This window comes from Rhincodon typus, chromosome 21 (genome assembly GCF_021869965.1).
Source record: "Rhincodon typus isolate 14 chromosome 21, sRhiTyp1.1, whole genome shotgun sequence".
Lineage (NCBI taxonomy): Eukaryota > Metazoa > Chordata > Chondrichthyes > Orectolobiformes > Rhincodontidae > Rhincodon > Rhincodon typus.
The window spans coordinates 5,877,860-5,901,253 of NC_063352.1; the positions used below are offsets into that span (position 1 = coordinate 5,877,860).

The following is a 23,394-nucleotide window of genomic DNA, read 5'->3' on the forward strand; positions in this document are numbered from 1 at the left end:
GGGATTATATTCATTGGACTGAGTAGATTGGGATTATATTCATTGGAATTCAGAAGATTGAGGGGGGATCTTATAGAAACATATAAAATTATGAAGTGAATAGATAAGATAGAAGTAGAGAGGATGTTTCCACTGGCAGGTGAAGCTAGGACAAGAGGGCATAGCCTCAAGATTAGAGGGAGCAGATTTAGGATTGAATTGAGAAGGAACTTCTTCACCCAGAGAGTTGTTAATCTATGGAATTCCTTGCCCAGTGAAGTAGTTGACGCTACTTCAGTAAACGTTTTTAAAGATAAGGTAGATTTTTTTTTGAACAATAAAGGAATTAAGGGATACGGTGAGAACGCGGGTAAGTGGATCTGAGTCCACAAAAAGATCAGCCATGATCTTATTGAATGGCGGAGCAGGCTCGAAGGGCCGGACGGCCTACTCCTGCTCCTAGTTCTAATGTTCTTATGATATGACTGTATGACTCTATGTTTACACAGGTTGTTTCTTACCTTGTGGCCATGCAGTCTGCCATCAAGCAGTGCAATATGACTATTAGTCCATCGTCTGCTACTTCAGGGAAGTGCAAACAGAGCCAAGTCCATAGCAATAGCACTGGCTCTGCTGCATGGTGGGAGAGGAAGTAGTTTGGTACCATTGTTTAATCAGGGAGAAAGGGATATATGGAGTAAATGCAGTTCAGTCAGCCGAACTTTGGTTGCAGAAAGGATTCTGAGAATCTGAAAAATTGAGGGGTTGGATAAATCTTCATTTAGAAGATTAATCACTGACACCATGGTTTTGTTAAAGGAAAGTCATGTCTGACTAACACGATAGAATTTTGAGGAAGCAACAAGGAGTGATGAGGGTAGTGCATTTGATGTAGCCTACATGGATGTTAGGCTTTTGATCAGGTCCTGCATGGCACACTGATCATGCAAGTAAAAGATCATACAATGCAAGACAAAGTGTCAAGTTTGATCTGAAAGAGTAAATTACTGCAGATGCTGGAATCTGTGCAGAAAGCAAAAAATGCTGGAAATCGCAGTGGGTCAGGCAGCTAACGTTCCAAGTCTAGACGATTTCTTCAGCGCTTCATCTGGACTCAACGTTGGCTTGCAGTCTCCAAGTTGGGTCTGAAATTGGTTCACAGGTGGGAAGCAGAGGCTAGTAGTCGACAGGTGTTTTTTTTTTGACTGGAACGCTGTTTCCAGTGAAATTCCGCAGGGCTCTGACTGGATTCCTTGCTTGTTGTGGTATACGTCAATGGATTTGACTTGAATGAGAGGATATGGTTAAGAAGTTTGCAGATGATATCAACATTGGCAATAATAAAGAAAGTTGTAGACTGGAGAAGGATATGAATGAACTACTCAGCTAGGTCGAAGGTGACAAATAGAGTTCTTTCTGTAAAGTTGGTGATCCTGTGGGTAAACAAGGGAAGGGAATACACAATAAATAGTAGAGTGCTGAAGTGTAGAGGAAGAACGGGACCTTGAACTGCATGTCCACAGATCACTGAAGGTAGATCAGCATGTAATTTGGGTGATCAAGAAGCATACTGGATGCTTGCTTTTATTAGCTGAGGCATAGAATATAAGAGTTGAGAGGTTGTGCTGGAACAGTGTTAAATACTAGTTGAATCACAGCTAGTCACCACACTATAGGAAAGATGTGAGAGCACTAAAGAAGGTACAAAGGAGATATATGAGGGTGTTGCTTGGACTGGAGAGTTTTTGTTATGAGTAACGATTGGGTGGGATAGGGTTGTTGTTTTTCTAACAGGAGACTGAGGGGAGAGTTATTTGGAATTTATAAAATTATGATGTTCTAGGTAGAGCATAAGGGAAGACACCATTCCCCTTGACTGAGGGGTCAATATCCAATGGTCGTCAATTTATGGTAAGCTTAGGAGGTTTGGAGGAGATTCAACGGTACAATTTTTTTTTTAGTGAGAGGCTAGTGGAATCTGGAACTCACTGCCTGAAAGGATTCCCTTTAGAGGTGTGTGTAAAAGTGTGATAGCTGTGCTATTTTCTCCTCTTGCACCCTAACAAAAGAAAATTATGCCTCTGCCAAGGTCTGAGCAAGCCTCTGAGATTATTAGTTCTAGTACCCGAACACTCAAACAACTTGTTGGAAAGACAAAATTCAACAAAATTTCCAACAGGAAGAATATTACTGACATTAGCTGACTTTCCTGCAAGTAAGACCATAGGACATAGGAGCAATACTAGGCCATTTGACCCACCAAGTCTGCTCCACCATTCAATGAGACCACAGCTAATCTGAAAATCCTCAACTCCATTTTCTTGTCTTTTCCCTATAACCTTTGATTCCCTTACCGGTTATAAATCTGTCTATCTCAGTCTTGAATATACTTATCAAATGAGTCTTGACAGCTCTCTGTGGTAAAGAATTCCACAGATTCACCATCCTTTAAAATAAATATTTTCTCCTCATCACTGTCTTAAGTGAGCAAATCCTTACCCTACAATTATGCCCTCTGTTCTAGACTTTTCCACAAGGGGTAACAACCTCTCTGCATCTACCCTGTCAAGGCACTAAGAATCTTATATGTTTCAAGTACATCATTTCTTCAATAATTACTGACATTCATTGGGAGACCCTGTTGAGGGTGTTATTTCCTTGATATTATAAAATAAGTTGTATATTCCTTATTGTTAAAGACAATTGCTAGTATAAACTGTATGAACAATTCTAATGTTATTGCAGAATCTAACCAGAAATCTGAATAGAATTTGCACAACTTCATATTCTTTCAGACTGAGGACTACTTGAAACACAAGATACGAAGTAGACCTGAGAGGTCTGAACTGGTCAGAATGCACATATTAGAAGGTAAGAAAGTATATGTAAGAAAACATTCTTACCAAGTTTATAATTACATAGTCTATAAAACATTTCTCAAAACAACATATTTTATGTTGCATATTTTCTCCTATTAAATATTGGTGTGGAATCTGCAGAAACCTTGGCAGAGCCTTCACTGCAGGCCACTCAGATGAAGCTGAAAAGAGCCAGACTGGCAGACGATCTGAACGAAAAGATCGCTCAGAGACCAGGTCCGATGGAACTTGTGGAAAAAAACATTCTTCCTGTGGATTCCAGTTTAAAGGAAGCGATTAAAGGCAAGTGGCTATTCATTCCATTTGATTAGCTTTGGCTGGCAGGATCTGATCTGTAGGAGAAACAGGAAGAAATAGCAGATGTAATGGACAAAGGGTTAAAAATAAAGACACAGTGAATAGTAATGGGCTAGAATACATTGCCTGCAAATGTGGTGGAGGCAGGCTCGATTGAAGCATTCAAGAGAGCATTTGATGATTGTGCCGCACCCCCATCTCCTACCGACTAACCTCATCCCGCCCTCTTGACCTGTCCGTCCTCCCTGGACTGACCTATCCCCTCCCTAACTCCCCACCTACACTCACCTTTACTGGCCCCATCCCCGCCTCTTCGACCTGTTTGTTTCCTCTCCACCTATCCTCTCCTCTATCCCTCTTCTATCCGCCTCCCACTCTCTCCCTATTTATTTCAGAACCCCCTTCCCCTCCCCCTTTTCTGATGAAGGGTCTAGGCCCGAAACGTCAGCCTCTCTGCTCCTATGATGCTGCTTGGCCTGCTGTGTTCATCCAGCCCTGCACCTTGTCTCTCATTTGATGATTGTTTCTGTTTAAACAATGAGCAGGGGATTAAACAAAAGACAGGAGATTGACAATAAATCAAAATGTTCAGAGAGCTGTTGCATAAACAATGGGCCAAATGGCCTCTTCCTGCATTGTAATAGTTCTGTGAAGACCTGGGCAATCATCCAATTTTTGTTTGAATGTTGCTGCAGTGACACATGTAGGTGAAGCTATATGTCTCAAACTAATGGACAAACTTCAACAAGACATAGTACACGGGTATGGGCCTAAGTAAAAACTGATTAGTTTTTGGCAAAGATGCAGATCTAGATCCTGGAATTTTGTAACATGGGTACGTAGGGCAATTTTTTTAGCTTGATTTAGAATGTTGTCAATCATCTCAGCAGTTGTGGTATAATTTCTCACAGCTGTTGAAATGTGAGTAGAGAGTAGTTGCACTGAAACAGGCAAAGATAAGAATTCCAAACTTCAAATGATCACAACAATTATATAACACTGGAGAAAGTGCTGCTGATTGGTTGGCGAGTCACTTTGATTTGCTGAGATACCATGGAGAAAGCAGCAGAGAATTATTGGAGGCCAAAGTTCCTGGATAATTCAGAAAAGTTACAAGATGTTCTCTTATTCCTTTTGCATGTAGAGAACACTCTCTATGCAGGTCCCTCAGCCAATCAGAAACAACCTGTCAATCAGTTAGCTTCCCTTTCTTTAGAGTAAATTGTTGTGATTGTTTGAAATTTGGCATTTTACATTTTACCTGATGAGTGAAAGATGAAAAGCTTCAGCCGCATGTCTCGCTCTTCATCAATATTCATTTTGTGCCATTGCCACATTGCTAAGAGTAATCATAGGACTTGTCCAGCTGAGAACAGCTAGCTCAGCATAAATAAAAGTGCTCGACCTCTGTGTATTTATGAGACACTTCATGCTGGGGAGGAAAAAAACTTGGGTAAATGACATGCACACTTAAAGAAGGATAACACCTCTTTGGCAAAAGATGCCTTTAGCTTATCTTTATTCCAGAAGAGAAGAATGAGTATTTTAATTTTGGTAGATAGGCTGAGGAAAAGGAGATTATTATGGAAGGTTTGATAAACAGCTGTGAACAGTAATTAGCTTCTATAAGTGATATAGGTGCAATTAAAATTTGTTGTAACTGTATTAAGCATTGGATTTGAACTTATAGGCATGTTAACATATGTAATTAATTCCTAAAAATGATATCAGTGTGTAAAGGAAGCAAAATATCAGTGCCTGGTATGTCTGCCAGATTGTAATATATTTAGTTGAAGTTGATTTGACATGGATGTTCTGGTTGCATTTGCTGGAAAGGTTTTATTATATCAATTAGACCCCATATAACTTTTGGCTACATATACCTGTTGTCTTTGAAGACTATCAGCACTGTTGGCCCTCAGTGCTTTCTTCGATGTTCACTTTACAGGGTTAGTGACAGCAATCAATGTGGGTCAGCTGTGATATATAAATAAAAACAACTCTGCTGACACGCTGGTGGAAAAACTTTCCTACAGTCATGTTACTAATTATAAAGTGAAACTTCTGGCCAGAAATAACCTAAATGCAGAGAGCTGTTCCTCCTTGTCATTTGTCACTCTCAACAGTGCATAATTCTGAAAATCTTTTTTTTTTCACTTGGTTTTTGGAGCACTCCCTTCCTGCTAATGCCTTACTCAATATAGAACATTTAAAGTTGGTAGCAAAGCAATGCCAGTTGCAATAAGAAGTCCTCAAACAGGTGAAAAGCAACTTAAAGGTATTTATGGTTGACTCCTGTTCAGATTTCATTTTATTTCAACTGAAATGCTGGGTGGAGTTTTTGCTGAAAAATGGGCAGGTTTGGTTCAGGTGATAGGTTGACATTGAAATCACAAATTTGATCCCTGATCTAAATCCATCTCCAAACTGCCCATTCCTAATTGAAATGGTCTGAGGAGATAGGTTGGACTTTTAAATATAACAAACAACTTTTGATCTTTGACTGGTGCAAGAGAAACTGGCAACTTCTTCAACACAAGGACTTGATGGATTCAGGAAGTAAGTGTCTTCATATTTGTAGTTGGGATCCAGATGCATGTAAGAGAAGAAACAATGACGGGAATTACCCTATCCATACTGATGCTGATCAATGATTAACCATCCCTATCCTCAGTTGGAGCTCAGTCCCAGAGTGGGTCCATTTTCTTAAAATTCATTCACTGGCTAGGCCAACACTTATTGTCCATCTTTAATTGCCCAGAGATCAGTTAAAAGTCAACCAAATTGCAGTGGGTCTGGTGTCACAGGTGTGCCAGACCAGATTAACATGGCAGATTTCCTTCCCTAAAGGGCATTAGTGAGCCAGATGGGTTTTTTCCTGACAATTGGCAATGCTTTCATCGTCATCATTAGACTCTTACTTCCAGATACTTAATTATTATTGAATTCAAATTCCACTACCTGCCATGGCAGAATTTGAGCCCAGGTCCCCAGAATGTTACCTTGGTCTCTGGATTAATAGCCTAGCGATAAAACCACTAGGCCTTCACCTACCCTAATGCTGCCATAACTAGTGCCCTGCCTATTGGGAGACCCAGACTGAGACCAAAAAGGGCTTCAGAAAGAACCAAGCAAATTTCCCAGATCTTTTGGAAGCAGGCATACAGACAAATATGCCAAAAAATGTAAAAGTAGAATCTCAGTCTGACTTCAGTCTCCAAGTGTTTTAATCAGAGGTGCTGTCACATAGAGTCATAGAGTAATACAGTATGGAAACAGGCCCTTGGCTGAAACTGGTCCATGCTAACCATGGTGCACGCTCAGCTAGTTACAATTGCCCACATTTGGTCCATATCTCTCTCAACCCTTCCCATCCATATACCTATCCAAATGTTTTTTAAACGTTGCTATTGTACCTGCCTCAATCGCTTTGAGGCAACCCATTGATTTTATGCGCACCACTCTCTGTGTGAAGAAGTTGCCCTTCAGGTCCTTCTTAAATCCTTCCCCTCTCACCTTAAACCTATGCCCTCGAGTTTTCAATTCCCCATCCCTGGGAAAAAGACTATATGCATCCATCCTATCTGTGCCCCTCATGATTTTATACATCTCAATAAGGTCACCCCTCATTCTCCTACGTTCCAAGGAATAAAATCCTATCCTGGCTGGCCTTTTCCTATAACCAGTCCTGGCAACATCCTCGTAAATCTTCTTTGCACACTTTCCAGTTTAACAATGTCTTTCCTATAACTGGGTGACCAAAACTGTACACAATATTCCAAGAGCAGCCTCACCAACGGCTTATACAACTGTAACGTAATGACCTAACTCCTATACTGAATGCCTTGACCGATGAAGGCCAGAATGCTAAATGCCGCCTTCACCACCCTGTCTACCTGCAACGCGCTTTCAGCAAACTATGTACTTGTACTCCTAGGTCCCTCTGTTCCACAACACTCCTCAGGACCTTGCTGCTTACTGTATAAGTCCTACCTTGGTTTGACTTTCTAAAGTGCAACATCTCACGCTTATCTGAATTTAATTGCACTTGTCAATCCTCAGCCCACTTCCCCATCTGATCCAGATCCCTCTGTAATTTTTGATAACCTTCCTCACTATCAATGATGCCTCCTAATTTTGTATCATTTGCAAACTTACTAATCTTGCATTGTACGTTCACTTCCAGATCAATTATGTAAATAACAAAGGTCCCAGCACTGACCCCTGTGGCACACCACTAGTCACAGGCCTCCAGTTTGAGAAACAACCTTCAGCCATCACCCACTGCTTCTATCATCAAGCCAGTTTTGAATCCAATTAGCTTGCTCTCCCTGGATCCTATGCGACCTTCCCTTCATGATTAGCCTGACGTGCAGGAACTTGTCAAAGGCCTTACTAAAATCCATATAGACAACATCCACATCAATGAAAGTAAGTTGTTTGACAGCAACAGGAAGCTGATCAAGATGGATGAAGAGAAGGGTCATTTTCCCTGGATGCTTTCATTTTCCCAAAAGCAATGAAAATCCCATGGTAACACAGTGTGGAGCTGGAGGAACACAGCAGGCCAGGCAGCATCAGAGTTGACGCATCTTCAGAAAATCCTGACCCGAAACGTCAACTTTCCTGCTCCTCTGATGCTGCCTGGCCTGCTGTGTTCCTCCAGTTCCAAACTCTGTTACCTCTGACTCCAGCATCTGCAGTTCTTACTATCTCTGAAAATCCCATGGTGTCAGCTCACAGCAGGCGCAAGCACAATGGGACATACTAGCAGCTGTAAATTTACATTACATCTAACATTTATTTGACAAAAACTAGAAGCTTGCGGTCAATTGTAGGTACAGGCTTATCATTGCAAAAGTCTCTGACAGCACTCAAGGTAAAAGAAATACCTTTCAACACCAGCAGCCTCATGTCTTTTTGAGTCCAGTGCTCCCTCATGTGTCCCAGTTACTGCAGCTACACTCCCACTGCAAACACAATGAAAACTGCTACCCCCTTGCATTCTACAATCCTCCCAGAAACCTTAATTGAATGTCAAACATGCAAGTGGCCAATTAACTGCCACCAGTGTTGGCAGGCACCCTGATGAAGAATGGAGTTGGAACCCAGAAATAGTGCTCATGCCTGAAACTTTTAAATTGCACAAGATTCCAACTATTTTTTTCAGAGTCGCATCGTTGAATAAATACATGCTTCTCATACAGGCAAAATATACTGGCTTGATCTGAACTTTTATATGAGTTCATTATTCATCAAAATTAGTTACTTCAATCTGTTTTATATGGCAGCTGACAAAACTGCTTAAATACAGGTATGTGTAGTTATGATGTCAGTTGAATTGAAAGTGTTTACACATTCAAATATCACTAAATTCTTGAATTTGTGTAAAATAGCTTTGACTAAATCTGGTTAGGATGAACAGACAGCATTTACTTATGAGTTTAATAAAGGAATATAATGTACACTAACTATCATGTTAAATTAAAATATGGTACTCAAGAACCTGTCCCTTAAAGCACCACACTTTTTATTTATTCATGGGATGTGGACTTCGTTGCTTAGGCCAGCATTTATTGCCCATCCCTAGTTGCTCTCGGGAAGGTGATGGTGAACTGCTGCCTTGGGCAACTGCACTCCATTTGCTGTAGATAGACCCGTAATGCCTTTAGGAAGGGAGTTCCAGAATATTGACTCTGTGACACTGAAGGAATGCCGATATACTTCCAAGCCCGGATGGTGTGCAGCTCGGAATGAAACTTGGAGTTGGTGGTATTCCATTGTATCTGCTGCCCTTGTCCTTCTTGATAGTAGTGTCATGGATTTGGAAAGTGCTGTCTCAGGAACCTTGCTGAATTTTTGGAGTGCATCTTGTATATGGTGCACACTGCTGCTACTGAGCATCAGTGATGGAGGGAATGATGTTTGTGGATGTGGTGCCAATCAAGTGGGCTGTTTTATCTTAGAGTGTCAAGCTTCTTGAGTGTTGATGGAGTGCACTCATCCAGAAAGTGAGGAGTATTCCATTTTACTTGTGACTTACACCTTGTAGATGTTGAATAAGCTTTGGGGAGTGCGTGTGTGTACACGTGTGTAGTTATAATGACAGTCAAATTTGGAGTGTTTTACACATGATTCGAACATTACTGAAGACTCGACGTCATGATGGTGAAGGATAAGAAGGGGAGACAGTGACATAGTGGTAATGTCACTTGACAGAAGGAAAAACTAATGTTCTGGCAGCTTGTTGAATGTAAATTTCATGAATGAACGCTAGTCTGAATACATGGTGACCATGAAACTTTCATCAATTGTTGTAAAACCCATCTGGTTCCCTTTCAGGGAAAGAAATCGAGCTTTCGTGTGACTCCAGATCCGTAGCAAGGTGTTTGACTCCTGTACGCTCCTGAAATAGTCTAGAAAGACAATCAGTTCAAGGGCAATTAGGGATGGGTGACAGAATGTAGAACAGTACAGCACAGGAACAGGCTCTTCACCCATCACACTTGTGCTGACCATGATGCCATTCTAAACTTTGGGGTGGCACAGTGGTTAGCTTTGCTGCCTCACAGCACCAGGGACCCAGGTTCGATTCCAACCTCAGGCAACTTTCTGTGTGGAGTTGACCAAATCTCCCCATGGCTGTGTGGGTTTCCTCCGGGTGCTGCAGTTTCCTCCCACAGTCCAAAGATGCGCAAGTTAGGTGGATTGGCTGGACTAAATTGCCCATAGTGTCTAGGGTGGGAAATGCAGAGATAAGGTAGGGGGTGAGTCTGGGTCAGATGCTCTTCAGAGGGTTGGTGTGGACTTGATGGGCCAAATGGCTTGTTTCCACACTGGAAGATTATCGTAGAATCCCATGTGACTGCATGTGGTCAGTATCCCTCTATTTCCTGCCTGTTCATTTGTCTGTCTAAATACCTCTTAAACATTGCTGTCATATCTCCTTCTACCACCTCCCCTGGCAATGTGTTCCAGGCATCTACCACCTTCTGTGTAAACAACTTGCCTCGCACATATCCTTTAAACTTTCCCCCTCACACTTTAAACCTACGTCCCTAGTATTTCATACTTCCATCCTAGGAAAAAGGCTGTGACTATCCATTCTATCCATATCTCTCGTAATTTTACAAACTTCTACCAAGTCACTCCTCAGCTTCTGGTGAGCAAAAGTTTGTACAAACTCTCCTTAATGCAAATACACTCTAATCCAGGCAACATCCTGTTAAACCTCTTTTGCACCCTGTCCAAAGCCTTCACATCTTTCCTATAGTATGGCAACCAGGACTGCACACAATACTCTAAATGTGACCTAACTAAAGTTTGATTCAGCTGCAACATGACTTACCAAATTTTATATTCATTGCCCTGACCAATGAAGGTAAGCATGCTGTATGCCTTCTTTACCACAATATCCACTTGTGTTGCCACTTTTGGGGAGCTATGGTCTTGCACCACAAGATCCCTCTGTATACCAACACTCTTAAACCTTCTGCCTTTTACTGTATACTTTCCTCTTGCATTTGACCTCCAAAATGCATCCCCTCTCAGTTATCTGGATTAAAATCCAATTGCCATTTCTTTACCCAACTTTCCATCTGATATATATCCCGCTGTATCCTTTGACAACCTTCCTCACCATCCACAACTCCTCTAATTTTCGTGTCACCTGCAAACTTGATAATCAGACCACCTACTTTTTCATCCAAATCATTTATTTATATTACAGAAAACAGACGTCCCAGCACTGATCCTTACAGAACACCACTGATCACAAACATCCAGTCAGAAAAACACCCTTCAGCAACAACCCTCTGACTTCAATGACCAAGCTATTTTGTATCCAACTTCACAACTCAAATGTGACTTAATCCTCTGGACCAGTCTATCATGAGGTACCTTGTCAAATGTTTTAGCAAAGTCCATGTAGCCAAAATCCACTGCTCTATCCTCATCAATCATCATTGTTAGTTCCTCAAAAAACTCCATCGATTTTGTAAGACAAGGCCTCCCTGCAGATGTTATTGCTGACTATCCCTAATAAGTCGATTATTTTCCAAATGTGAGTAAATCCCATCCCTAAGTATCTTCTCCAGTAATTTCCCTGCCACTGATGTAAGGCTCACTGGCCTATCATTTCCTGGATTATCCCTGTTGCCCTTCTTAAACAAAGGACCAACATTGGCTATTCTCCAGAGATAGTAAGATCTGCCGATGCTGGAGTCAGAGATAACATGTGGAGCTGGAGGAATACAGCAAGCCACACAGTATCAGAGGAGTAGGAAAGTTGACGTTTCGAGTTGGGACCCTACACTTGAAGGGTCCCAACCCGAAACGTCAACTTTCCTACTTCTCTGATGCTGCCTGGCCTGCTGTGTTCCTCCAGCTCCACATTGGCTATTCTCCAGTTGTTTTTGACCTCGCCAGTGGCTAAAGAGGATACAAAGATCTCTGTCAAGACCCAGCAATCTCCTTCAAGCCCTGAGCACTTATCTACCTGAGTATTTTTCAAGGCACCCAACATCACCATTTCCTTAATATTAACGTGCTCCAGAATATCAACATACCGCTTTCTCATCTTACCGTCATCCATGCCCTTCTCCTTGGTGAATACCAATGTGAAGTATTTATTAAGGACCTCACCCACTTTCTCTAGCTCCACATACCAATTCCCTCCTTTCCCTAGTTATCCTCTTGCTCCTAATATACATATAAAATGCTTCAGGATTCTCCTTAATCCTACTTGCCAAGAACATTTCATGGTCCTTTTCTTATGATCACTGTTCCCAAAATGTTCCCTCTCTGAAACGTCAATCACCTGGCCAGGCTCATTCCCCCATACAAGGTCTAGAACCAACAAATCTGCCTGGATACGCCCAACAAATTCTGCCCCATCTGAACCCTCGGCACTAAGGGAGTCCCAGTCAATATTTTGGAAGTTAAAGTCACCCGCTACAACACCCCTGTTGCTTTTACGTCTTTCCATGGTCTGCCACCATATCTTTTCCTGTATCTGATACTGGCTATTAGGCGGCCTATAGTATAATGCCACCATCGTGATTGCACCTTTCATATTCTTGAGTTCAGCCTCACTAGATGAGTCCTCCAAGATGTCTGCCCTTGGTGCAGCTGTGGCATTCTTCTTAATTGGCAATAGAACTCTCCTACCCTTTTTACATCCCTGTCTATCTCGCCTGAAATATTGAAACCCCAAAGCATTTGAGCCGTCAGTCCTGCCCTTCCCTCAACCAAGTTTCTGTGATGGCTACAATTTCCTAGTTCCATGTTCTAATCAAGGCTCATCTGCCTTACCTGCTATACACTTTGTCTTGCCAGCAATATGTACTTCACATCAAAGAATAATGAAAAAGTGAGAACTGGAGCCAATCATTACACATTTTTATGAAAATATATTTACAAAATATATATGTAACTGCCTCATAAGGGAGTGATCTGAATTCCTAATCAACATGATCAGAGATGTTATTACAGATCTCTGGAGCAGATGGGACTTGAATCTGGGCCTCTAAGCTCATGGTTAGGGACACTACCACAGCCCCACAGGACCCTCCACTATTAAATACCATTTGTTTTTAATCAACATGCTCAGACCCATTATTATACCCTTCTGGTACAGCTAGGACTTGAACCCAGCTCTCCCATTCCGAAAGTGAGGACACTACCACTGCCACATGAATCCCTACTATCAAATATTACTGAAATACAATTAACACACAACACCTTGAGTGGTGGAAGCCAGTTACTTGAAATAAGTAACCCACCCAAATCTGTTCAACAGGTTTTCTTTGCCTTCTGGTGTGTGAAAGCATAAGTGAGACATGCACAATTTAGTAGCCAGCTGGACAATATTTGGGGAGACATTTTAGCTGGACTAATATAGTCAGTTGAAAGAAAGGACAAAAGCAGTTGGACAAAATTGATTACTTATGAAATAATGCTGTCAGTTTTGCAATAGATGTGAATAAACAAAGTTATCTTAGTGTTTCTGCACTGGAATGTTTTTTAAAGCCCATGCAGCTTATAAAATGAAAAGTATTTCCTGGTTTCTCAAATCTGTTTCAGAAAGTATGTTGTATGAACACAACTGATGTTGACTTCTTTTTGCAGTTGGCCAAGTGCATTATCCCAAAACTTTAGACACACTCTCATTTGATGATGACAGCAGTGACGCCTTATCTCCAGAGCAGCCAGGGAGCCAGGAGTCACAAAACTCAGCTCCTTCTCCAGGAGAAACCAAAGTGACAGAATCATCCTCCTCCTCGTCTTCACCTGTACCAAACACTATTATTCAGGTGAGTGCTGTGGAAACAAAGGGTGATTCGTTAGCAGTCTGAATGTTTACATATAGGAAATTGCTGTCTTTATATTAAATCTTACTTTTAAACATCTAAGGTTTAGCTAAAGATGACTTTCTCTAGAAAAACTACTCTTACATGTGCTCTGACCATTGCTGGTAGGCACATGATTTTTGGCACTCAAATGCGACTTGAAAGTAAAATTTCTGAGATTTATTAAGACTGCAAGCAGCAAAGTTCTGATAAAGGAGTTACTGGTCTTAATGTTACTGAACTAAAAGCAAGTTACTGCAGGTACTGGAACACTGAAATAAAAACAGAAAATGCTGAAATTACCCTGAAGATCAGACAGCATCTGTAGAGAGAGAAACAGAGCTGGTGTTTTAGGTCGATAGGATGTCATCGGAACGGGAAAATGCTAAAAATATAACAGCTCTTGCGTAATTCCAAGGGCAGACTTGGGTGAAAGGCCAATTCAAAGGGTCTGTGATGGACTGAGACTGGAGAGAATAAACTACACAAGGGCACTGTTACAAGATGCAAGGTGATGGTCATGAGACAAATGAGACAAAAGATGGGTCTGGGAAGGCATAACTGGAAATAGTAAAATTATGGCCAATGGCTTCAATCCAAAAACATGAAGACAAGGCTGTGAACTGAAATTATTAAAATCATTAAATAAAAACTGAAAGAACTGCGTACGCTGTAAATCATAAACAAAAACAGAATTTGCTGGAAAAGCTCAGCAGGTCTGGCAGCATCTGAGAAGAGAAATGAAAGTTAACGTTTCGGGTCCGGTGATGCCTTGAGGAAGGGTCACCAGACCTGAAACGTTAACTCTGATTCCAGCAACCTCTGTTTTTGTTATTGAAATCATTGTTGCTTTCTGGAAGACTATACCGTTCCTAATTGAAAGATGAGATGCTGTTCCTTGAACTTAGTTAGAATGATGATGGAAGCCTTTTTTATATTTTCTTAATCAGCCTGTTCAGACAAGTTACTACATGCCATTGGAGCAGTTGGAACTTGAACCCAGGTCTCCTGGCTCAAAGATAGGGACATTACCAGTGTGCCACAAGAACTTTTTAAGAAGTTTTTAATTTTTTATTTTACCTGTTTTTCTTTTATTTAAAACCTATTTTTCTAATCGACCTGTTTAGAGATGTTATTAACCACCTCTCGAGCAGGTGGGATTTGAACACAGTTTTCTCAGTTCAGGTTTAGGGACACTACTACTGCGCCACAAGAGGACCTTTTTAAAGTGTTTACAACTCCTGGTGTTTATTATCTTCAGTTGCAAGAGGCCTGGTTGTTGGTGCCTCCATTAATAATAGGATGACAGCTCAGGTTTTAAAATGGAAACAATAGCTCTTTTTGCAAGTTAATTGAAGGTTAATTTATCATTTAGAATCTTAGAATCATAGAAATCCCTACAGTGTGGAAACAGGCCATTCAGCCCAAAAAGTCCACATTACCCCTCTGAAGAGCATCCCGCCCAGACCCATCCCCCTACCCCTGATTTCCCATGTCTAACCCACCTAACCTAAACATCCCTGGGTATGATGGGCAATTTAGCACAGCCAATCCACCTAGCCTGCACATCTTTGGACTGTGGAAGGAAACCGGAGCACCCGGAGGAAACCCACGCAGACACTGGGAGAATGTGCAAACTCCACACAGACAGTCGCCCGAAGCTGGAATCAAACCCAGGTCCCTGGTGCTGTGAGGCAGTAGTGCTAACCACTGAGCCATCGTGCACCCAATTTAGTTAATTAACATGAAACTACTTTGTTCAAAAAGTCAAATTGGATTTATGCTGTCCAGATGTTAGCTGATGTTTGTGCAGACAATGTGTGATTAATGGTTTACAAGTTAGAGAGCCCAGCTTATCTCTCTCCACGTCATGTGACACTGTACAAACCGTAGCAATCGTGATCTTCAATGCCAAAGAAGTAGTTGAGGGAGGCAGATCAAAGTCCTTGAAGCTGTTACTGATGATGTTAGTAGTTAGTGCCTCAACATGAGCTCTAGTCCCCAGTTAGTTGTGACTGGGGTAGGTGGTGTAGAAGTTTAATAATACTTTGAGTGTTCAATTTCATCATTCCTCCTATGCAACAAAGTTTTAGAGCAGTTCTGAAGAAATGTCACTGGACTCAAAACGTTAACACAGCTTTTCCTCCACAAATGCTGCCAGATCTGCTGAGTTTCTTGAGTAATTTCTGCTTTTGTTTAAGATTTAGAGCAGATTGTCCTTCATCAACCCTAAACTGCCTTTTTTCTTTCATAGTTCATGTAATTCTGATACAGCAGCTGGCTATTATTAGTTTGCAGAACATTCCTAAAATTGATTTGATAATTCTCTAACCAGCTGAAACTACTTGCATATTTTTTGACGTGGTTAAAGGATTTTTTCCAAAAGCCTTTTGAATTTCACCTTACACCATACGCACATTCTCTCTCTCACATGCATAGAATGTTGCATGGTTCCAAGAATATATTTCGAATCTTTCCTACAAAGAGGTCTGTCACTTAATATTTTGTCACGTAATATTAGTTTGTGGTGCTAACTGCAGATGCTAAACATTTGGAATGATGTCATTACACAAATAGATTTTTAATGCTATGTTCATTCTTAAAACATCCAAGATTAAAATAGATGAATGTTTGTATAAGTTCAGAAGCAAATAGCCATTTTTCACTTAACACCCACGTTGATTTCAGAGTTATCTGTTGGAGTGTCTGGAGTGCTTTGTTTACTTGGGGTTAAGCAGCTGTGTTTATTTATTAATTCACAAGGTGTTAATACTCAGTTATTCTTACCTTTTTAAAATTGCTCTTTATACTTAACTTGGTCAGATCCTTCTAACTCTGCAAATCTAATCTTTCAATAACACAAACGGAGAGTGAGATGTGATTGAAATCAATCCCTTTAGTAGCTGACAACTGGGAGAGACCGATACTGCTCTCCTGCTTGAGTGAGAGCTAGAACTTTAGGGCTTTAAAAATTTCCCCGACTTGGTATCACAATAGCATCTGTGTGACAGGAAGAATCACGAACCTAGAGGAGACTTACTAGCAGGCATTCACTAAACCTGGAGAGAGGGAAACACATAACTAATAAGGAGCTGAAACATATCAATGAGGTCAGAAAAAGCCACAAGGTAACTGCTGAATAAGCTAATGTTGGTAGCTCTTTTCAGCCTGAAATGAATCCTTTCTCTGATATAATGGGTAGCTCTGAAAAGAACATTTTGGCTTTAAATACCTCCTCCTTCATCTTTTTTGTTGATGCTGCACACAGCATTGGGGATAACCCTGGTTTTGCTGTTCCCTGCCAATGTCACAATCTCAGTGGTGAGGTAGATAACTTGAGTACAGAAGCCAGATAGAGGCAATCCAGCCTTGACATTTCCAGTACTGTAATCCTTAAAATAGCCATTATTATATGGTAATCAAATTGTATTGTTTTGCTTGAACAAACCCCATATATAAAATCTGTAATGTGAATGAGCATTTTTTGTCATTAGACCAAAAGGCATTGGAGCAGAAGTCAGCCAGTCAACCCATTGAGTGTGCTCTGCCATTCATTGAGATCATGGAAAATATGACAATCCTGAACTCCACCTTCCTGCCTTTATCCAGAACCCTTGATTTTCTAAATGATTAGAAATCTATCTATCTCAGCCTTGAATATACTCAATGACCTTGCCTTGACGACCCTCTATTATAAAGAATTCCAGCAATTCACTATCCTCTGAGTGAAAACCAGTCTCCTTGTCTGCCTTGAATGGGTGACCCCTTATTCTGAGATTATGTCCTGTGGTCCTGGATTCTCCCAAAGAGAAAACGACCTCCTACGTCCACCCTATCAAGCCTCCTAAGAATCGTATATGTTTCCATAAGGTCTCCTTTCATTCTTCTAAACTACAATAAATACAGGTCCAACTCATTTTCTCCTCTCAATAAAATCCCTCTATACCTGGGATCAATGTAGTGAACTTTCTCTGGACTGTCTCCAATGCCAGTACCCCTTTCCTTAGATAAGGGGACCAAAACGGTTCACTGTATTCCAGCTTTAGTTAGTGCCTAGTTTTAGCAAGGCCTCTCTATTTATACTTTATTCCTTTTGAAATAAAGGCCAACATTCCATTTGCCCTCTATATTACCTGCTGAATTTCATGCTAGCTTTTTGTGATTCATGCACAATGACCCGTGTGCTGCAACTTTCTGCACTCTTGCCCATTTAAATAAATTCTGCTGTTCTTCCTGCCAAAGTGCATAACCTCATTTTCCACATTATTGCTCCATCTCCCACGTTTTTGCCCCTCAGTAAACCTGTTTGTATCTTTCTGTAGTTTCTTTGTTCACCCTCCCAACTTGCCTTCCCACCTATTTTTGTGTCATCTCCAAACCTGGCTAAAGTACATTCACTTTCCTCGTCCAAGTCGTTAATACACATTATAAATTAATGTGGCTGCAACACTGATGTCTGTGGCACTGCAGTGGTTGGTTTTCTATCCTGAAAATGTCCCCTTTACACCAACTCTGTCTTCTATTAGTTAGCCAGTCTTCTGTCAATGCTGATATACTATCCCCAATACTAAGGGCTCTTATTAAGTAGCCTTATCCTTGTTGAATGCCTTCTGAAAATCCAAATATATTACATTTACTGGTTTCCCTTTATCTACCCTGTTTGCTACTTCCTCAAAGAAGTGCAATAAATTTGTCAGGCATGAATTCTCCTTCATGAAGCCATGCTGACTCTGCTTGACTATATTATGTATTGCTAAATGCTTACTATTACTGGGGAGGCAATGGCCTGGTGGTATAATCACTAGACTATTCATCCAGAAACTCAGCAAATGTTCTGGGGCCCCAGTTTCCAATCCCACCATGGCAGATAGTTGAATTTGAATTCAATAAAGAATCTGGAATTAAGAGTATAATGATGACCACGAAACCATTGTTGATTGTTGGAAAAAATTCATATAGTTCATATGTTGAGGTGAGAATGGCTGTTCTTGACGTAAAGATGTAATTTGACAATTGTGGTATCAAGAAGCCCATGCAAAACTGGAGTTAATGGATATCTGGTTAATACTTCACTGGTTAATGACATCTAGCACAAAGAAAGATGATTGTGGTAGTTGGAAGTCGGCCTTCTCTGCTCCAATGCATCTCTACAGAAATTCCTCAGGTTAGTGTTCTTGTCCTAAACATTTTTAGCTGCTTCACCAATGAACTTCCCTCTATCATTAGGTCAGGACTGGGGATGTTTGCTGATGACTGTACAACGTTTAGCACCATTCATGATTCCTCGGATACTGAAGCACTCCATATCCAAGTGCAGCAAGTCCTGCACGATATCCTAGACAATTTGGTTGAAAAGTGGCAAGTACCATCTCCCAACAAGAGAGAACCTAACATTGTCCCATGACATTCAATGGCATTACCATCACTAAATCCCCCAAAATCAACATCCTATTGACTAAAAGCTGAATTGGACTGGCTGTGTAAGTACCATGGCTACAAAGGTAGGTCAGAGGCTAGGAATCGTGCAACAAATAACTCATCGCCTGACTCCCCACAGCCTGTCCACCAACAAGGTGCAAATAAGGAATGTGATGAAATGTTCCGTATTTGCCTGGATGAGTGCAACTGTAACAACATTTAAGAATCTTGACACCATCCAGAACAAACCAGCTCGCTTGCTGCATTTGGTCATTGAATGCTTCATTATCTGAGAATGCAATTGTCAGTGACCATCCGCACTTCCAACCTTATGATGGAGGGAAGGTCATTGATGAAGCAGAAGAAGGTGGTTGGGACAAGGACACTACCCTGAGGAACTCCTGCACCGATGCCCTGGAATTGAAATGGGTGATCTCCAGCAACCATAATCATTATCGTTTGTGCCAGGCACGACTCCAAACATCAGAGAATTTTCCCTCTGATTCCCAGTGACTTTATTTTTGCTAGGGCTCCATGATGCCATACTCTGTCAAATGCAGCCTTGATGACACTTCGCTTTACCCCTGGAATTCAGCTCTTTTGTCTACATTTGAACCGAGGTTGTAATGAGCTCAGGAGCTGAATGGCCCTGGTGGAACCCGAACGGAGTATGAGTGAGCAGGTTATTGCTAAGCAAGTACTGCTTAATAGCACTGTTGATGACACCTTCCAAGCTGCTTTTTCTGTACAGTACATGCCTGGTCAATTTTCCACATTTTTAAGTGGATGCCTGTGTTGTAGCTGTACTGGAACAGCTTGGCTAGAGGTGTGGCAAGTTTTGGAGCACAAGACATCTGTACTATTGCTGGAATGTTGTCAGGCCCCACAGCCTTTGCAATATCTGGTGCCTCCAACCATTTCTTGATATCACATGGAGCTTAGACAAGGATGAAATTGGCTGAAAACTGGCCCTGATGAGGGGGACCTCTGGAGGAGACCAAAATAGATGATCTGTTTGGCAACCCCTAGCAGAAGGTTGTCATGAATGCTTCAGCCTTATCATTTGCACTGATGAGCTGGCCTCCACTGTCATGTTAGTGGAGGCTCTTCCTTCAGTGAGTTGTTTAATTATCCAATAGCATTCATGACTGGATGTGGCAGGGCTACATAGTTTAGATCAGAGATTAGATCTCCAGTCAGGGACGGATTAATGCACTTTAATTGCCCAGAGATCCCAGTCAAATATAGGGCCACTATAGTGTAGACAAGCTGCATACAGTCACTAGATCGCTTTGATGTTTCAGGATACAATTTGCTCTATTATTAATAATGCAGTGAATGAGCACCCTCTGGGCCCACTACTTCACTCACTTTATTACACGTCTATGCTTTAATGGAATTGAGGGGTGTGATTGTGCGGAATCTCTTAACTTTGTAATACACATGGAACTAAAAATTGTTAATCTTCCAGTGCACAAAAATTTGTCCTGTTTTGCAGATGAGCCGAATTCAGAGCACCAGCAGAACTGCTCCCAATGGAAGAAATTTTGCAACTTCTGAGAAGTCTTTCCAACTCAGAATATGTTTCTTTCAGTAGCCTAACTAATATAATCAGATTTAATGATCATTGAATATTGTGATTCTGTAAACGTGCTTTAAACAATGGAGAATTGCCATAAACTCACTACAGGAGGGATGTGATTGCACTAGAGAAGGTACAGAGGTCGTTCACCAGGATGTTGCCTGGGATGGAGAAATTGAGCTATAAGGAAACACTGGATGGACTTGAGTTGTTCTCTTTGGAGCAGAGAAGACCGAAGGGGATATGATTGAAGTGTATAAGATTGAGGGGTATGGACAGAGTAAATAAAGAGCAACTGTTACCCTTGATTGAGGGGTCACTCATGAGAGGGCATAGTTTTAGGGTAGGGCGTAAGGGATTCAAGGGGATTTGGGAAAAATACATTTTCAGTCAGCGGGTGGTGGAAGTGTGGAATGCACTGCCTGGGAAGGTAGTAGAGGCCAGAAACCTTACAACCTTTGAGAAAAATTTGGATGAGCACTTCAAATATCATAACATTCAAGGATATGGGACAAATGCAGGAAATTGGGATTAATGTGCCTTTAGCGGTAGTTATGTCGATGCAGACTCTATGGACTGAAGGGCCTTTCCTGTACTCATAAGGGATGTAGGGGCATTCTTAAGAGGGAAATCAGGGAGCAAAAGGGGATATGAGAGCCTTGATAGATAAGATTAAGGATGATCCAAAGAGATTCTAAAAGTGCATTAAGAGCAAAAGAACAACTAGGGAGTGAATAGGGCCCCTTAAAGATCAACGAGGTCGTCTATGTGTGGAACCACAGGAGGTGGGAGAGGTACTAAATGAATATTTCACGTCAGTTTTTACTGTGGAGGAAGAAATGGAGGCTAGGGAACTCGGGGAAAATATTGATGTCTTGAAAACAGTCTACATTACAGAAGAGGAAGTGCTGGAGATCTTGAAAAAACATACAGGTGGATAAATCTCTAGGACCTGATCAAAGAGACCCAAGGGGCAACTTCTTCCATATGGAGGGTGGTTCGTTTGTGGAATGAACTGCCAGCGGAAGTGGTAGATGCAGGTAAAGTTACAACATTTAAAAAAACGTTTGGATAGGTACATGAATAGGAAAGGTTTAGAAGGATATGGGCCAAACACAGGCAAGTGAGACTAGTTTAGTTTGAGGAACTGGTCAGCATGGACTAATTGGACTGAAGGGTCTGTTTGTTGCTGCATGACTCTTTCTACTGGGAAATAACAAACATGTTAAATTCTGCATGTAATTAAGAGTTGCTCTGGAATTCTGTGACCATTTAGGTAAAATCACAAGTTTCTGAATTGTAGTTTTGATTGAAGCAGAACATAAGCTCTTAGAAGTGGCTGCCTTGCCTGATGTCCTGTCATCTGTTTCATATTAGTATTTGAATTCAGTCTTTCCACTTGCCAGATTTGTGATGGTGCAGGCGCCTGATTCAACAGTGATTTTAGTTTTTTTCTTTAAGGAATGGTAAGCACAATTGGCAACTACTGCACTACAGATCTGCACTTTATCCTTTTTATTAGAGCTAGTTTTATTGCTGCAGCAGTAAATCTGCTGCTTCCAAAGTAACAGATGCTCAGTTGGAGAGCTAGTATACCTACAATGCCAAAATGTAAGAGTTCTGCCTGAGGTTTGTAATAGTAAAAGTGTTTTGATAAATTGCATAGACCTACACGATTGTACGTTACCAAGAATGGAAAACATATTCCTATAAACATCATGGGAAATGTTCAAGGATGATATCCTATGTCTGGGCATAAATTTAAATTGCAGATTCTATGCATGGACAACAGTTGTAACCACAAAGGAATATCATCATACTGTGTAACTGAGTGATAGCCTCTAAGTTTAATCCACTGAGTTCCTGATTTTGGGTAGTCCCATAAGCAAACAAAAATCAGAAGCTCGAGTTTCCATGGACAACTTTCGTGCACCTCCTAATGATTTGCTTGTAGGAGTGCCAGCTATGGCTTGGGAGGAAATCGCTACCTGATTGTCATTTCAGTCAGAGTTTGTAGCCTGAGGAAGCCAAAAGACAATGGGAGAGGTTAGAGGCTTCCAAACAAGTTAAAATGCAGATATTAGTAATTGTTACTGACAAAGCATTACTTTATGATTTTACAGTCCTTCATGTCGTAAATGGGGAGATTGGTTGCTGTAGCTTTGTACACAGTTGCTCTTCAATTCTGAGTGTTCCATGACTTAGTTTAGGAATGCTTCATATGATTGACTGTTGTGCTGACTAAGTTGGGTTTAACTATCGGAGTAAATTTATCAACTCCATATCAAAACATCCATTTTAAGTTAAGTTGGATAAGAGTGCATCTGGGTGTCTTCCAAAATGTAACTCTTTTGCAAGTGGGTTTTCACTGGGGAGCACTGATCCTGGGGCAGCGCTGGGGAACATTCAGCAGTTTGTTAAGTCATTTTTAGTTTAAAGGAAAATGTAATATTGCACATGTATTTTGTTTTTAGAGCACTTTCATGAGGGAGAAAATTGAATTTGCATGCAAGTTTGTCATAATGAGAATAATTTTGAAACAGTGCCAGAATGTTTTAAAATTGTATTGAATCAGTCTCTTTGAAAGCATTTTAAAAGTTTGCACCGTGGCAGATGAGCTGGAATGAGAAAATCATAAGTGACTTGGAGCTTTCTGTTACAAAGTTGGGTAGAGTACTTGTGGATTGGAAGATAAGATGTTAGAATTTGTTTTTAAAATGATAGGGGAAGAGTGCGTGGTTCCTTTAAAAGATGATGTGCCTTTTCTAGGCTTGGAGTGTAAAAAAAATGCCTGCAAGTAGCAGCAGGCACAGAGAATTCCTGAAATTGAAACATTTGTGTCAAAAGGCCGTAGGGTTAGCAACCCAGGCAGTAGTCTTGTTTTGTTATT

General features: G+C 41.0%; 1 protein-coding gene across 5 annotated transcripts in view; it reads left to right on the forward strand.

Moving 5' to 3' along the window:
* Positions 1–23,394, forward strand: part of mrtfba (myocardin related transcription factor Ba) — a 242,285-nt gene that overhangs the window by 194,962 nt on the left and 23,929 nt on the right. For all 5 annotated transcript variants that reach the window (XM_048609802.1, XM_048609801.1, XM_048609803.1 and 2 more), the window contains 3 exons: positions 2,775–2,850; positions 2,979–3,140; positions 13,284–13,468. In XM_048609802.1, the coding sequence (XP_048465759.1) occupies positions 2,775–2,850; positions 2,979–3,140; positions 13,284–13,468 (423 nt within the window). The remainder of the gene's footprint in view (positions 1–2,774; positions 2,851–2,978; positions 3,141–13,283; positions 13,469–23,394) is intronic.